This window comes from Antedon bifida, chromosome 4 (genome assembly GCF_963402885.1).
Source record: "Antedon bifida chromosome 4, ecAntBifi1.1, whole genome shotgun sequence".
NCBI classification, from domain to species: domain Eukaryota; kingdom Metazoa; phylum Echinodermata; class Crinoidea; order Comatulida; family Antedonidae; genus Antedon; species Antedon bifida.
Genome location: NC_136229.1, coordinates 15,829,773 through 15,846,667, shown reverse-complemented (window position 1 = coordinate 15,846,667; position 16,895 = coordinate 15,829,773). Strand labels below are relative to the sequence as shown.

The 16,895-nt window shown below is 31.6% G+C and overlaps 4 protein-coding genes across 6 annotated transcripts; all 4 read left to right on the top strand.

Annotated features, from left to right (window-relative positions):
* Positions 1-484: 484 nt before the first annotated feature.
* On the top strand, positions 485-1,510 carry LOC144839206 (cyclic GMP-AMP synthase-like). Its single transcript, XM_078694521.1, has one exon. It carries the CDS (start codon positions 485-487, stop codon positions 1,508-1,510), a length of 1,026 nt encoding a protein of 341 aa, XP_078550647.1.
* Positions 1,511-1,609: 99 nt separating this feature from the next.
* On the top strand, positions 1,610-3,934 carry LOC144840747 (uncharacterized). 2 transcript variants are annotated; one of them, XM_078696747.1, is made up of 7 exons: positions 1,610-1,797; positions 2,076-2,144; positions 2,251-2,313; positions 2,441-2,503; positions 2,597-2,635; positions 2,794-2,894; positions 3,354-3,934. In XM_078696747.1, exons 1-6 carry the CDS (start codon positions 1,794-1,796, stop codon positions 2,868-2,870), a joined length of 315 nt encoding a protein of 104 aa, XP_078552873.1. In that variant the 5' UTR covers positions 1,610-1,793; the 3' UTR covers positions 2,871-2,894; positions 3,354-3,934. The 2 variants fall into 2 exon arrangements, with proteins under 2 accessions (XP_078552873.1, XP_078552872.1); XM_078696746.1 differs by having other exon boundaries at positions 3,351-3,934.
* A 1,840-nt stretch (positions 3,935-5,774) lies between these two features.
* LOC144840654 (cyclic GMP-AMP synthase-like receptor 3) lies at positions 5,775-9,396 on the top strand. 2 transcript variants are annotated; one of them, XM_078696559.1, is made up of 7 exons: positions 5,775-6,805; positions 7,010-7,046; positions 7,345-7,390; positions 8,069-8,113; positions 8,346-8,398; positions 8,561-8,612; positions 8,884-9,396. In XM_078696559.1, the coding sequence occupies exons 1-7, from the start codon at positions 5,778-5,780 to the stop codon at positions 8,946-8,948; spliced, it is 1,326 nt and encodes a 441-aa protein (XP_078552685.1). In that variant the 5' UTR covers positions 5,775-5,777; the 3' UTR covers positions 8,949-9,396. The 2 variants fall into 2 exon arrangements, with proteins under 2 accessions (XP_078552685.1, XP_078552684.1); XM_078696558.1 differs by having other exon boundaries at positions 8,343-8,398.
* A 5,959-nt stretch (positions 9,397-15,355) lies between these two features.
* On the top strand, positions 15,356-16,867 carry LOC144839205 (protein mab-21-like 2). The gene is made up of 3 exons (XM_078694520.1): positions 15,356-15,700; positions 16,059-16,095; positions 16,844-16,867. Exons 1-3 carry the CDS (start codon positions 15,366-15,368, stop codon positions 16,865-16,867), a joined length of 396 nt encoding a protein of 131 aa, XP_078550646.1. The 5' UTR covers positions 15,356-15,365.
* Positions 16,868-16,895: the final 28 nt, after the last annotated feature.

Sequence of the window (16,895 nt, the reverse complement as noted above, 5' to 3'; positions counted from 1 at the left end):
TATTTCAATAAAATATATCGTACGTATTATCACATTTGGCAATTTCTGATAGGTCCACTTATAGGAAATTCCCTAATAACTAACGTCATAAGTCGGGCCTATTGTATATAATATACATTGGGTTTGTTCGTTGGTATAAATATTTGGGTCTTGTCGGAGGCGATTCTGAGAGAATTATAATGAAGCGTTGATTCGTTTTTATTCAAAGTTGTTTTATATCTAAACATTCCTCTTGTTATTTCCCCGGGTGGCCACAAATTAAAATGAGAATCTCTAACATCTTTAACTTGATTCTTTCATCAATTGTTGAAGTTTAGTAAATTAACAATGAAAGTAGAGGTATCATCTGTTAGTTTAAGGATGGAACGTCGGGTTCATCTGCCCCTAAACTTTATTTCCACATTGAATGTAGGCTAGACCTAAACTACGCCCACGCATAGTAATTATGTGTTATTATTTCCAATAATGGTTAGAGGAGAAGATGATGTATAGACCTACATCACATCGTGACTCGCGATTATCGTTGAAACTGAGACAGTACTATAAAGAATATGCAACATTCTCAGATTATGAAAACGAGGAAGCAAATAAGACTGTCGAAGAAATTGAAAACCTTATTAAAAATTGTTTAGAAGACATAGAAAAGGAAGAGGATTTGCCATACACATTTGGTAATCTACTGCATCAGGGTAGTAGCTACGAGGGGCTGAAAGTGATGAAGCCAGATGAGTTTGACCTCATGTTACCATTAGTAATGAAACCAGGTTGGAAAATAAAGAAACCTTACGGACGATACAAAACACCGGGATTTGTCTTCATAAAAAAGAAACAAATCTACTTCAGTCCAACAGCGATCAAACAAACATTCCAATCGATTTTACAAAGAAAGGTGATCAATTATATAATGCGGAACATTATAACAGGAATCACGTTGGGAGTAGGTTCATCTGGCGGCCCTGCACTAACACTTAATGTGTGCTATGATGACAATCTAAAAATGAGCATTGATATCGTTCCAGCTATAAGCCGTAAAGGTAGATTATTTGTCACAAAACGTCATCCAAATGCAACTGACAAAAAACAGGATTTGTATCATAAAATGTGGCGTGAGAGTTTCTCTGAGAATGAAAAACATATCATTAAAACTATGGATAGGTCTAACGAATGTCGCAAGAAGTGTCTAAAAATCCTGAAAACAATTAGAATTGTGAATCCATGTACGCAGCTTAGATGCCTGTCTTCATATCATCTTAAGACATGCATGTTATATCTAAATAAAAAGAATGCTGGCCCATGGAATGAAGCATACATCGACAATCGTTTTAGGGATCTGCTGTTGATACTTATCGAATTCTTAAATCGTGGAAGCATGGAAAATTTCTTTGAACCTGGTATAGATCTGTTTGCAGGTATAAGTAAAAAGGGTATACGAAGTACCGGAAGATGGCTTAGTAAAATTGTTTATTCGAATAGGCCTAATGCGATTATTAAAAAGTTGCTATGTAGGTAAGCATGATTCAATTTATATTTTTGGTGTGCTATAGGCCTACTGCAATTTATTTCCTAATTACGTTGATCAAGGTCTAGCAAATAACCCTTATCCATGCCAACCACTTCACTAACTGTAATTGTTGTACTTACTTGATAAAGAAAAGTATAACAATAAAATTGTAAATGTGAAAAAAAAGAAATAATGTTTTTATTTATTTTTGTGGTTCAACATTTTTTTCAGAAAAAAACAATCACAAACTTTCGGTGGTAATTACGAAGGGGATGTTGAAGCACAGTCACTGATGGGTACCGTAACGCCTTTATTTTATTTTGTCGTGTCGTTTTTTATGATTCTGAACGTTTCTTGGCTCTATGATGGTTATACTATGTCAGGCATATATTGAATTCGACTGATAAGCACTATTATCAGTTATATGTTCTATTAAATAATGTTTCTTGAATTTAGTTTAGTTATTGCTTTCTTTCAAATGAATTCAATGCAATTTTTTCAGAGGATATAAATAGCGTAATATCTTTTTGTCGAACCGTTGGTTTTTTTTTTCTAAATCTAATTATTATTTCAGAAGTGTTGTCACGGTGGTCGCATTCGTCATATTGTTATGATGGTTCTGAAAGTATCGCATCTGAGGAAGGTAAATAGTTTGTCCTCCACAATATAATCTAAATATCGAGTTAATTGTTGTATTTTTATAATTGTGTTTTGTCATTATTTTTTCTTACTTTTATTGTATGTTTCAGAAGTACTGTCTTCACATTGGTCTGATTATGATTCAGAATCTGAAAGTATCTCATCTGAAGAAGGTATTAATATTTTATTCACCACATTATCAAGTTTTAGTTGTTGTATTTTAGTTGTTGTATTTTAGTTGTTGTATTTTTATAATTATGTTTTGTCGTTATTTTTTCATAATTTTATTGTATGTTCCAGAAGTATCGTCTTCACATTGGTCTGATTATGATTCAGAATCTGAAAGTATCTCATCTGAAGAAGGTATTAATATTTGATTCACCAAATGTTGATGAACATGCTTATTATATAGGAATATGTCGTTATTTTGTAATATTTTTTTGTATTATCTTTTAGAAGTTTCGTCTTGGTATGATAATGGTCCTTACTTAGAAGGTAACTTTTTACCCTAAATTTAAATGTTGATATGTAATTATATGATTATCTTTCGTTGTCGTTAATTGCCATTAAAAAAAAAAACTTTTTCGTATGTTTTTTTAAGTAAGGTTATCTGTTTATTTCTTCTTTTTTTTCTTACATGATGTAATTTTTAGAGGATGACAGTCCGACTTTAATGCCTAATTTCGACAAGAATGTATGGTTTTGCTTTTTGTCAACTGAACCTCGGTGACGCCAAGTGCACACAGCAGCAACTGTAAGTGACGGTTTTTTTTATTAATTTTGATTTCGGTCCGGCCATAGTATTATATTAGATATTCGTGTTGTTCATTCTGTTACAAAATACGTTTCTTTAAAAAGCAAACACATGAAAATCACGGCACAGGTTCACAAAACACAAGAAAAAAGACTGCAAAAATAATCCAACCTAAGTACAGCATAAAGCGTGGTTCCCACTAGAACGTAACGTAAGGACGTAAACGCAACGCAAGCGCGTTGACCAATGACAAGCGACAGTTCGAATAATCCATCGCTTGTGATTAGTCAAATCACTTACGTTGCGTTACGTCCTTGTGTTGCGTCTCTAGTGGGAACCAAGCATTAGTAAACAATTTTTAAAATTTGGTTGGAAAATCGCTCATCAGCTACACATACGGCGACGCACCATTGATTATTTTTAGACATGTTTATGTTTCATTATTATTTTTTTCAGAAGAAGGCGATGGTACAACCGATATTGAAGTGGTATTCACAATAACGAAATTAATTGTAAATACTGTAGTAATTATTTCTATAATTTACAGTTACATTTAAGCTATGTTTTAAATGTATTACACAATAGGCCTATAGGTAATACTATAAAACTATTTATAATTGATTTGTAATGTTATACTTGTGCGGATAGCTGCTTCTTATAAGCCTTTTTACAGTACTAACATAATAGAGGCCTCAGTGTTTCGAGTCAATTTGATGTTCTTTCAAGTGCAGAAAAAGCTTCTCTTTATATTAGACATCTGTTTACCAGTAATGTCAATGTCGTTAGTAGAACAACAGACCGCGTTATATATTATACGAAATTTTAATATCGCTGATCACCGATTTTGTGACAGCTCATTTCATGTCATGTGTACATAAAAATGTATAATTAGTTAATCAGAAGTATTGTTTAGAAGGGACGTTACAGATATTCATTTAGAAGTTACTTTAATACAATTATGTGGAATTTTAATTTTGGTTCATTGTCAGGACAGTAAACTTTTTTAGGCCTATACATACACGGATGTATAGCTGTAGGCCTAAATACTATATTTTAAAATAATGTTATATTTTAATAACATTGAATATAATAATAGGACAAATCTGCCTTATTCAGTTCAATAAAACTTTATTACCTCAAACTCCGGGGAAATTCATTTGGTTGTGGTATACAAAGACCAATAAAAAATTAATCTTGATTTTATGAGTATGATTATCAAAATAAAAGTTGTTATTTTATATTCATTTTGTGTGTGTGTTTTTTTAAATTTTTTTATTTCTTTTCTAAATATAAAAAAACGCGGTAACTTTGTAAGTTAAACTTTATAAGCCTGTGGTAGGTCTGGTGGTGGGTAAGATATAAAAAATGCCCATTTTGGTATTTGTTGTCGTCTTATTTTTAGATTGTTAATCGAACAATTAAGAAATGTTGGTGATAATATAAATCAGTTTTGTTTTAATTGATTTCTCTGACCATATTTCTGCATTTTGATAGTATGTTTGATGAAAGTTATTACGCCACCTATAGCATAACAATACTAGATTTATATCCAGTTGAAATACTTTGAAATCATTGCAGAATACTGCTGTTATGATCACTGAATGTTTTACTACTTTGTATACTGTAGTACAGTATAATAATAGTTTGCTATAGCTATTGTTGGAAAGGAAGGTGTTTGTGCACAGTAGGCTTGTCATAGACTCATCAGAAACATGACCCAATTCAACCACTGTCAAATATAATTTTAAACTAATAAGTTTAATAGGTACTCTTTTTACAAAGAAACATTTGAATCAATAAATTGATTGTTAGTTATACACATATAACAATGTATTGTTTGATTGTTACAATAGTGCCCTCTAGAATAATATTGTTCAGTATCGATTAATGCCGTACACGTACGACGGTATGATGACCATAGAATATCTATATTCTTTGGATGTACTGAGCGTCGCAAGTACCGGTAGGCCTACGTAAGAACGGTAGTTTTAGTAGACGATATTTTTAATTGATGTACAGTATTGTATAAGCAGACGTATAGTGTTGAAACTGTTGCCTCAGTTTTATATACATTATATTCTGATGATGAGAATAGTTTCTCGAAACATGTCACATTTTAAGGCAGTTTGCCTATTCATTAAATGCCTCACTGTCGTTATATACAGTATAGTTTAGTCAGTCAAACGTAGGCCTTTTATGTACGTAATAACGTATTATTTATTTATCATTCAATGTTTGTTAAAGCATTGATTTCCAAAGTGGTTCAGTAGAGATAGATAGATACATTAATATAATATTAAACATTTAAAGAAAACTAAACAGTAACTTAAGTACACACACATTTACAAAAGGTAACTATAATATCTACAATACATAGGCCTACAGTATATAATATAAATAATGGAAGGAATTCAGGTAAATACTAGGAAATTCCCCAACTGTTGACAATTGTTGACGTACGTATCATATACCTATTGTTTAATATTATATGGGCCTATAAATAAAGTGAGGCATCAACCGCATGATTCCTAGGTAGTAGAATGTTTTGATGATTTTCGCAAGAGATCCAACCTGTTGCGTCAGGTGTTATATATTTAGTCAAACTTATTCTATTATATGCCCAGTGTTATTAATAATTGGTGTAGGCCCTATGTACCACTTTAGGAAATTCCCTAACCTATTTCCTGTATTCAAAACGTCTTAGCATATACCGATACCATTGTTTAATAATAATAATGTTTATTTCGTAGGCCTCCTATTATGTCCAACTATTAGCATAATAATAAATAAACCATGAATACTAAATCCAAACAAAGGGTTGAAAACGTGGTGTCATAAGTCTGTTTTACTTCCAGACAATTATTATCATGGTGGGTAGAAGAGATGAGTATCAACAACAGCATGCATGACTCGTTAATGGTTGAACTGAAACGGTACCACAAACTGTACGCAGAACTTAAACCTGAGGAAAAAAAGAAAGCAGTTAGGATTATCGAAAATATTAAACGCACTTTTCAGCAATCCTTAAAGGAGTATAGTGATTTGCCATACACATTTGGCAATCTACTTCATCAGGGTAGTAGCTACGAAGGACTGAAAGTGATAAAACCAGACGAGTTTGACCTCTTGTTACCGCTACTTTTAGAGGATGCCGAGAATTGGAAATTAAAGGAACCTGACGAAGCTCCAGGATATGTCTTCATAATTGGTAATAAAGATATCGACATTACTGAAAATTTCTACTTAATTCCTAATAAGATCAAACAAAATTTACAATCGATTTTACAAAAATCAGTTAATGTTATGAAGGAAAGTAGAACAACAGGAGCCAGTAATATCACCCTACAATGTCGATCACGTTCCCCAGCTCTTACCCTTAAGGTTTGCTATGATAACAGCATAGAAATGAGCATTGACATCGTTCCAGCAATCAAGCTTAATGGTAGGTTATTTGTTCCTAAATGTCATCCATATGCTACTAATAATCACCGGGATGGGTACAATAAATTGTGGCGTGAGAGTTTCTCTAATAAGGAAAAAGATATCGTTAAAAGTATGGATGGGTCCAACGAATGTCGTGGGAAGTGTCTAAAAATCCTGAAAACAATTCAAAAGTTGAACGCATCATCGCAACTTAAATTTCTGTCTTCATATCATCTCAAGACATGTATGTTACATTTAAATGCTGATACGAATGTTTTTCCATGGACAGAAGACTACATCGACGTCCGCTTTAAGGATCTATTGTGGAAACTAATCACATTCTTAGAACGTGGTGAAATGGAAAGTTTCTTTAATCATGATATAAATCTCTTTGCGGATTTAAGTAGAAAAGGAATAACAAATACCGAACGTTGGCTTACAAAAATTGTTTCTTCAGATGATGAAATTATTGAACAGTTGTTACATAGGTAAGCATGGTGCCAATTTATATTTTGTTTCATAATCAAATATTGATACCCCAATCAATGATCAAGTTGATAAACTGACTCGCAACACCCCGCCCAATTCATATACCGTCCGACAAACTTCACTGACTGTAATCATATCATTGTATATTGTGCAATTGCGGATACTTTTTTAAAAAGAAAACACATAATTATTTTATTTTTTAGAGTGAAACAATCAGAATCAGAAAGTCTTGGTAGTCCGGTAAGCACGATTATTTTCTATGTATATCACATAAGGCCTACCTAATAATAGGTCTATGCATTCCGCCCAACATTTTAGGCATATTAAATTTGTTCAATTTTAACGCTAAAATGAGAGAGTGAATGAATTATAGCAGTTAGAGAGTGAAGCCTTGTGATGATTAAGATTGTCTGACCCTTTTTTATTTATCAACCGGATTCTGCGGATTTCAATACCGCCCCCGGGTAGCATCTTTCTGACGAAAGAAAATATAATTTTGATTTTAGAATACTGTTAACGTCTTTGTTCGATATTTCAGGAGTGGAGAGGTATGATAGATTTGAATATGAACACACATGATGACGGTAATGCCTTCGTTACTACAATGAATTTAAATAGCAATAATTATAATACAGTTATGGCTTACGGCAAAACAATGGAAATTACCGTCCACATCCGTTATATTATTTAATTTGCTCTAAACTAATTAATGATGTATCTTTCAATAACTTTAAAAAAAGTGTCTTCGTATACTAGTGAAGAATCTGAAAGTAACTCATGTGATGCAGGTATTCTTTATTTAATACAAATCGATATTATATTATAAAGGCTCATTTACACTAGGATGATAACGATCGACGATAAATAGATAAGCATTTTTTTAAATAAAACAAAAGAAACTAGAAAGGGTTTCGTTCTATAATTGATAAAAATGTTTGATATAAATAATATTTTTTTAATTCCAATCAAATAAAATTTAAAACAAAATAAAATCGTTGTATTGTCACCATATTTTGCTCTTGCTAATCATGACGTCATTTGATTGGACGTGTGAACATCATTTTCATCAAAGGAAGCATAGATGGTTATTCTATAGTTCTAGAATGAAACATTTTTATATTTATTCTGTTTTATGTATTAAAAATGCATAGGCCTATTTGTCTATGTATCGTCGATCGTTATCGTTCTAGTGCAAATGGGTCTTAAGCCTCGTGATTGTAATTTTCGTTATTTGTCGTTAAACATTTTTTTCTTTTAAGAAGTTTTCTATGATGATCTGGAGTCTGAAAGTAACTCAACTGTGGAAGGTGATGATTTATTCACTGAATTTAAATATCAATATATACATATAACTGTAGGCCTACATGATTGACAATCATAAGTGTTTGTAATCTTTTTTCCTGTACTCTTTTTTGTATGAAAGTAATTCATTTGAAAAAGGTATAGCAATTTTTTTGCCACCGTTAAGTTCTCTGTAAAAGTACGCCAGATCTATTAGTGTTCTAGCATTTATTTTCTAAAACTGTTCATTTTTAGCAGCTTCAGCAGCACTAAGTTCAGAAGATGACAATACAGCTTATTACGCTCCGAAGGTAAGTATACCTGGATTTTAAAAACAAAAAAGTAGGTCTGTAAGCCTTCGTTGATTTTATTTTATTAAATAATAATCACATTTTGATTATATTAATAATAACAATATTACTAATAATTAACCAATGGAAATTATAATGATTTATGATAAACTTGATTTTTAGGAAATGGATATTGAAGACCAGCGGCCACTGATCCCCAGGAGTAGACCTACTGGTAACGCTTTTATCCATATTTTCTCGTTGTTAATACAATCAGAATGTTTCATCTCGTAATATACGTGACGAGAAATTACGAGATTATTGTGAGCCGTGCGCATGCGTAGATCAGTGAGCTAGCGTTTTCTTTGTTTGTACCGATTGATTGGTGTAAAGTTAATAAAATTCCAACGTTATTTGAACCTTTTTTAATAATATAAACTGTAATAGTTTCTTAGATTTAGTTTACTTATTTCTTTCAAATGAAGTCAATGGTGTTTTTTTTTCAGAGCAAATGGTTGAAATGAAGAAACCGACAAAACAAAGATCGTGTGCATGTTGCTTAATTAGTTAATTTGTTGAGTTTATCATAATAATGCTTATTGGATTGTTGCTATACTTTAAATACAAAAGTACCTGACGTGAATAATCTTTACCTGAAACGTTCAGTGTTGAAGCGACTTCAAGATTTTTATTTGAAGCCTTCCCACAAAATGAGCATAATCATTAAAATACTTAAAAGTTGTAGTCCTACTTAAGCGATAAGAATTAAAGTAAATACACCCTTTTTTATTTTTCAACCAAATAGGAACTTGTAATATAAATTTACCATTATTGTATAATAACCGGCCATATTTTATATTTTTGTACCATTTTAATTATTGGTTATTTATTATATTCTGACAAAACTACTTTTATGTAATAAATTAAACGTTAAGCAAAATGATATTAATAGTATTGTATTATACTTTAATAATTATAATATTTAATTAATAATATTTAAAAATATTTTATTTCCTACTTTATAGGCCTACTTGTTATTTCTTATAATATTTCACCTTACTTTTGCTATATACTATACAGAGTCCAGTCTTAATGAATAGTATTCATATTCATTCATTCAATTTATTTCGGAATCTCTGGTCTATAGAAAGTAACATTATACGTATAAATAAAAAATAATAAGTTGGAGGTGAATTATGAAAAGGATTGATTTTAAATTCTTTATTTAATAAAAAACAAAACCATGTTTAATACTGTCTACATACATCTCATGATAACAATTTCTACGGCATATCGAATGATATTTCATGTTTTGGAAAACGCGTTTCATCCTATGCAAGTATACAGTAAAATAAACTTTTAAACGTTTTAAATTAGTTTTACATTATACTTACTTCCCATCCCTGTATTGTTTATTTTCACTTTTGGTTTATTTCGAAATTAATAATTCGTTATTTCAAATTATTAATTCGTTATTTCTGAAATTAATATTTTGGTTGGCCCTAATGGGCTTTCGAACTATTAGTGACCTCCGTAGTGAAAACCGTATAGTACGTACGTATAGTCCTACAATATTCTACGTACGTGATCATTGTTTAAGCCATGTCCCTCCGGTAATAGAAATACTTGATTTTGTTGCAATTGTTTGATAAAGGATGTAAATAAACTCATCCAAAACGTTAATTACGTATATCAAATGAACAAAATGGGCTCACTTTTTGACAATAGCCCCCTCTAAAATTATTATTAATATTAATTATTGTTGGCGATCGATGGGATGAAGCCACGTAGGCTATTTCATCGAGCGGGGTTGGTGAAATCTGTCCACAATAGGTTACTTTTCTGTCCATAATAGGTTACTTTCTGTCCACAATAGGGACTAGAGGGCGCTGTTGTTTGTCCATAATAGGTGACTTTCATAATTGGCTGTCCAAAATAGGTGACTTTTTGTCCACAATAGGGGATTTTATTGGAGTAGTGCGCCATCCATTATGTTGTCCATAATAGGTGATTTTTGTAATGTGTAACTTGTGTAGGAAACTCCATAGCATAGTAGACTAGTAATTAAGTAGCCTGGCCCTAGTATAGGCTAGATAGTGGCCAACCAAGTACTAACTAAACTAGGCCTAGCCTAGGCCCTAGGCCTATTATATCCTATAGGCCTCCAAGTCTGAGTTAATAGTAGGAAAGTTGTATCGTAAATAATAATTTGCTTTCTGGGAAGAATTATGAATTGCCTTTTGAATTCCAACAAAACCAAAAAAACTATAGCAACCCTTCAACACCTTAAATCCTAATAAAAGTTTAAATGTAATTCAAACAAGTCTTCAATAGAGTCTTCAAATAGGTTTTGAGAGAAAAAATCCTATTAAAGTGTGATTTTCCGGTTTTTTTAATTGTTGTATGAAATTTTTATTCTGAAATAAAGTGATCAATCAACCAATAGGTAATATTTCTAGCACTTTCAAACTATAAAAATAAGGTAGGCCCTATGTCCAAAGTGTGTCTAAAATCACTTTCCTTGTTGTTTTCCTTTGTATACTACTTGTTGTTTTCCTTTGTATACTTCTTATTCTCTAAACATAATATTTCTCAAATGGTGCCCACACTACAATCTAACCACTAGGAGTAATAGAGCTTTGTTCAACTTGACCAAGACATATTTTATATAATGCATGTAACAAGACGTAAAGACAAGTGGAATTACTCAAGAATCAGACAATGTTCACTAAGTTACAGTGTGTATGTAAATAGTTTGAGAGAATATTATGGCACATTGTACAGGATTTAAGGATTGTTGACATTTGCTCATTTAGCAATTAAATATAATCTATTTGAAGCATTATACAATCATTATTTTTATAGGACGTGATAAGGTGTGATCATCAGCAAATTAAAAAAGAAGAAATATTATTTACAATATCACCAACTTTGACTTGCGCTTTATTTGAAATAAAATCTGTAATCCATTGGTGTTTTCAGCAACAGCTACTGAGTTATTAAGTTATTTTTATTAGACACCGTCCAGTGCAGAAGAAAAGTCAAGAAAACAAAAATTAAAATGTTTACAGCCTTTAATTGTGCCCATGAATGAAAACCTTAGAAAGTAAAAGTTCAATATTATACATTTGTTTAATTCCAAACTGAAAAAATGTAATTAGTATATTATTATACTATTCTAGATACATCAAAGCAATTTCTCAACAATCTTACAAATTATAGGAGTTAAAGACGCTTGACAACAGCTTTTCATTTCATCTTTGGGTTTTCCATTCCTTTTGTAAATATGTAGGCTTACAACATTTGAATCTTCCTATTGTTTTAGTAAAATACGTTTTTATACCTTTATACCTTTAATTCCTGATGATAGTCCACATAGGTTATATAGATATATGATAATGTTTTCTCTTTACCGTTATTTTTTTGTTTTTTTTTGTTTTGTTAACAGTAATAATAAAAATCAACTTCATCAATTTAATATTGCAAAAGACATCAGAGTTCAGCACTTCATTTTAGGTCGTCCCTTGTTTCAAAATTCATGACAAATCATCCCAGTCAGTAGTCAATCAACAGCAGCAGTTCTCATCCATTTATTATATTGTTGTTTAATTAAATGAATCAATTTTAATGTTTAAAGATGTATTGTCCCCCTGAAAAAATAATTCTTAAATTAAAATTTTCCATTCCATTTTATTGTAACATAATAGTTATCCACATTGACCAAAAATTAGATTGAAAAAAAATGTATTACCTGAAAAAAATGTAATTTAAAGCAAAAAATGGTCAAATTGGCTGCTAGCCAATGGATTTTTGGTTGAATTTAACCATTTATCATTTTACAAGTGAAAACATTATTTTGTTTTCGTTTTTTTTTTTCGATTAACTTTATTAAAACTACAAAATAACATATTCAAAGCCTGATTGAATTAATTTTTCATGTTTTTGAGGGACAATACATCTTTAATAATGAAGCAAAATAAATATTATTTTGAATCATTAGGAATACGACAATAAATCCAGTTTACATACACGCAGTGTACAATCAACAATTTTGTTCTGTATTCTAAATTTATTCATAATCTAAATCACATTAAAAAATACTGAATTATATTAATTTTAAAAGTGTAAAAATATGGTTAAACTACAATTTAAAAAATAGCAAAGATAAAAAAAAATACACCATAATTATTATGTTTATTACTATAAGTATTGACCGATGATGATATGATCAAAGATATTATGTTGAAATGATGTACCTTTTCATTTCAGCAGGATATATGGGCAGAATATCAAACATCTGTATGCCTATAATAAAAAAAGGAAATAGTTAAACACTATAATAATGTTTAGGTATTGTATAATAAAAGTAACTTCAATCTTAGTAATGCTGAGTCAAATTGTCATGTTGTATGGTGGGACACAGTTATGTTTAAAGTTTTTCTACTACGGTACTGATAATATTCAGTTTGTCTCATTTGTATCCTCCTTTTCGAGATTACTTTTGCAAACAAATACTGTTTTGAAATAGGCTTCTTTTTGGGATTTCACAGTATCTATTCTTGATCATATTGAAAAATCTCCTAAAAGATGTAGTGGGTTATATGTAAAGTATTTTTCTTCAATTGTAGGTTGGGCTTATCTGTTATTTACCCTAGTTAATAGACATTTCCATGCTATTGTACTATAACATTGATCAGAAGATACACTGTACACAATCTGTAATACACGCAAAAAATATGGGAAAACAATTGTGATATTTAAATAGATGACATAATTAATAACACAGTAACACTAGCTCTGGTTCTACTATACTGCCAACCTATTAACTGTCCAAACTGTCTGGATAAGACTCGTTCATTCACAAAATAATAAAAAAAAACAAAAATTTTAATAGTTCAATCTAGCAATCTAGATGTTTGTGATTTGAAGATTTCGGTCTTCAAGGTATAGTAGTAGTGGTGGCAGTAGTAAAAGACCGTATTAAATAGTGACTAGGCCTCTAGTCACTTAGTCCGCCAGTGACCTGCAGAATAGGCAATATAGTTACGAGTAAAATAGTATGTTAGTCTGTATATATATTCATATTATATTATCAAATAATAAAAAAACAAATAAACAAGATAACTGAGGCTAGGCCTAGTTGTTTGTAGTAGGAAACATATCTACCTAATATGGAGCCCATGTCATTTGTATTCCTGTAAGCAGGGAGGTACCCTGCTGCTGTATCTAAGCTAGGCCTAGCCTAGTAGTAGTAGGCCTATAGTATAGAGGTAGCCTAACTAACAGGACTAGGCCTAGGCCCTAAGGCCTACTAGGCTAGAGAGACCCCTAGGCTAGAGAGACTTAAATAATATACTAATTAGGCCTAGGCCTAGGTCGGTAGCCTCAACTCAAAGTCTGAAGAGAAAGCAAATTAGTATTACTTCTACTCGCGAAACAAACTACGTACGTACGTACGTACGTACGAGAGTACGCCAAAAAATTCACCTATTATGGACAACACAATGGATGGCGCACTACTCCAATAAAATCCCCTATTGTGGACAAAAAGTCACCTATTTTGGACAGCCAATTATGAAAGTCACCTATTATGGACAAACAACAGCGCCCTCTAGTCCCTATTGTGGACAGAAAGTAACCTATTATGGACAAACAACAGCGCCCTCTAGTCCCTATTGTGGACAGAAAGTAACCTATTATGGACAGAAAAGTAACCTATTGTGGACAGATTTCACCAACCCTATTGATTTCATCAGCGTACAAAGTTGATATAAAATGTAGTAGAAACCGTGCGTGTTTTTGTTTGATTTTCGTAATAATTATACGTATTAATTATCCGACGTAGTGTTGACGTGTTGTTTTTATTATTGTGAAGTCGATCAATTAAATACAGTATATCGTACGTATTATTGGCAGTTTATGTCCATTGTAAATTCTCTAATACGACCTAACGTCATTAGTCGGACCTGTCAGTTAATGTACACATTACATTTTCACGTTGGTAAGTTAATAGTAGGAGGGCCTTTCACCAGGAGTAAAATCCGAGAGTATATACGGTGTAATTCTTATACATTAGCTTTCATAAAATATGTCACTTACGCTTTGACTTGATTTTACTATCAAATTGTTGAAGTTAAATAAAATGAATAATAAAAAATCTAATCCACAAGAATGACACTGTGTATGGTTGGGTTAAGAGCGTATCCAAAAAGCTACATCAAATTAATATGCAACTTCAGGGTGAAACTTCAGGTGATATTCTAATTCTCATCCGCCCAAGCAGTTTCCTGTCCAGTTCCATCTAAATGTACACATTCCACTCGCCCTAATTGCATATAATTACGTTTTTGGTTAGGGAGAAGATTGTATTATCGATTGAACTGAAAAAGTACTACAATGAACATGCAACATTCTCAGATGATGAAAACGTGAAAGCAAATCAGATTGTTGAAAGAATTGAAAACATTATTAAACACTTTTTAGAACGCACAAAACTGGAAGAACTGCCATACACATTTGGTAATCTACTGCATCAGGGTAGTAGCTACGAGGGGCTGAAAGTGATCAAGCCAGACGAGTTTGACCTCATGTTACCACTAAAGTTAAATGAGCCTGACTGGGAAATAAAGAAACCTCACGGACCATACGAAACACCAGGATATTTCTTCATAAAAAAGAAACGAATCTATTTAAATCCAAAAGAGATCAACAACAACAAACATTCCAATCGATTTTACAAAAAGTAATCAATCGAATACAACAAAGAAATACTATAACTTTGCGAGCATCCTCTGGCCCTGCACTAACACTTAATATTTGCTATGATGACAATCTAAAAATGAGCATTGATATCGTTCCAGCTATAAGCCTTAACGGTAGATCATTTGTCACAAAACGTCATCCAAATGCAACTGACAAAAAACAGGATTTGTATCATAACATGTGGCGCTAGAGTTTCTCTGAGAAAGAAAAACAAATCGTTAAAAATATGGATAGCTTCAACGAATGTCGCAAGAAGTGTCTAAAAATCCTGAAAACAATTAGAATTGTGAATCCATGTACGCAACTTAGATGCCTGTCTTCATATCAACTTAAGACATGCATGTTATATCTAAATAAAAGGGATGTTGGCCCATGGAATGAAGCATACATCGACAAACGTTTTATGGATCTGCTGTTGATACTTATCGAATTCTTAAATCGTGAAAGCATGGAAAATTTCTTTGAACCTGGTATAGATCTGTTTGCAGAATTAGATTACAAGACAATACAAGATACCAAGGTGTGGCTTAATAATGCGATTATTGAAGATTTGCTATGTAGGTAAGCATGGTTGAATTAATATTTTTGGTGTGAAACCTACTGCAATTTATTTAACGTTGATCATGCCTAGCACATTACTATCATCAATGCCAACCACTTCACTAACTGTAATTATTGTACTTAATTGAAAAGGAATAGAAATTATTAAACATTGTTACATAGGTAAGCATGGCACAATTTTATATGTGTTACCTATCTGTAATCAAACATTGATATCCAAATCAATAATCAAGTTGATCAATACTGAATCACAATACCCATTCATCATACCATCCAACCCATTCACTGACTGTAATCATTTTACAATTGTGGATATTTTTTAAAAAAGGAAACACATTTTCATAATTTTATTTTTTAGAGTGCAACAATCAGAATCAGAGAGTTCCGGTGGTCCGGTAAGCATGATTATTTTCTGTTTATGTATATCGTACCTAAGGCCTATGTATTGCGCCCGACATTTTATTAAAATTAAATATAATATTAAAGAATTTGTTATTTTGTCCAATATTAACGTTAAAATGAGTGACTGAATTAGCAGTTAGAGAGTGAAGCCTTGTGAAGATTAAGATTGTCTGACCCTGGCTCGTCACTCTGCGGATTTCCATACCGCCCCGGGTAGCATCTTTCTGACGAAAGAAAATAGAATCTTGATTTTAGAATACTGTTAACGTCTCTGTTCTATATTTCAGGAGTGGAGAGGTATGATATATTTGAACACATATGATGACGGTAATGAATTAAATAACAATAGGGGCCTAATTATAATACACGTCCGTTATATAATTTTTATTTTTTCTAAATGCTGTATTTTCCAATAAATTTTAAAAAGGTTTTATCGTATACTAGGGAAGACTCTGAAAGTAACTCATGTGATGAAGGTATTCTGTATTTAATACAAATCGATATTCTAGGCCTCATGATTGTGATTTTCGTTATTTGTCGTCGTTTAGTACCATTAAACATGTTTAAGTTTGAAGTTTTCTATGATGATCTGGAATCTGAAAGTAACTTAATAGTTGAAGATGATGCTATATTCACTGAATTTAAATATCAATATAGACTTATAACTGTAGGCCTACATGATTGACAATCATAAGTGTTTGTAATCTTTTTTGTTCAGATTCTTTTTTTGTATGTTTGTAGAGTAATTCATTTGAAAATGGTTAACATTCAATTTGTTTACCACCATTAAGTT

Bases quoted from the DNA above. Each gene is read 5' to 3' on its own strand.
- LOC144839206 (XM_078694521.1), top strand. From the start codon at position 485: ATGTATAGACCTACATCACATCGTGACTCGCGATTATCGTTGAAACTG.
- LOC144840747 (XM_078696747.1), top strand. The intron at 2,145-2,250 runs GTAAATAGTTTG...TGTATGTTTCAG, and splicing joins AAGTATCGCATCTGAGGAAG to AAGTACTGTCTTCACATTGG. The intron at 2,504-2,596 runs GTATTAATATTT...ATTATCTTTTAG, and splicing joins AAGTATCTCATCTGAAGAAG to AAGTTTCGTCTTGGTATGAT.
- LOC144840654 (XM_078696558.1), top strand. From the start codon at position 5,778: ATGAGTATCAACAACAGCATGCATGACTCGTTAATGGTTGAACTGAAA. The intron at 7,391-8,068 runs GTAATGCCTTCG...TCTTTTAAGAAG, and splicing joins TATGAACACACATGATGACG to TTTTCTATGATGATCTGGAG. The intron at 8,399-8,560 runs GTAAGTATACCT...CTTGATTTTTAG, and splicing joins CAGCTTATTACGCTCCGAAG to GAAATGGATATTGAAGACCA.
- LOC144839205 (XM_078694520.1), top strand. From the start codon at position 15,366: ATGGATAGCTTCAACGAATGTCGCAAGAAGTGTCTAAAAATCCTGAAA. The intron at 15,701-16,058 runs GTAAGCATGGTT...TTTATTTTTTAG, and splicing joins ATTGAAGATTTGCTATGTAG to AGTGCAACAATCAGAATCAG. The intron at 16,096-16,843 runs GTAAGCATGATT...GTATGTTTGTAG, and splicing joins CAGAGAGTTCCGGTGGTCCG to AGTAATTCATTTGAAAATGG.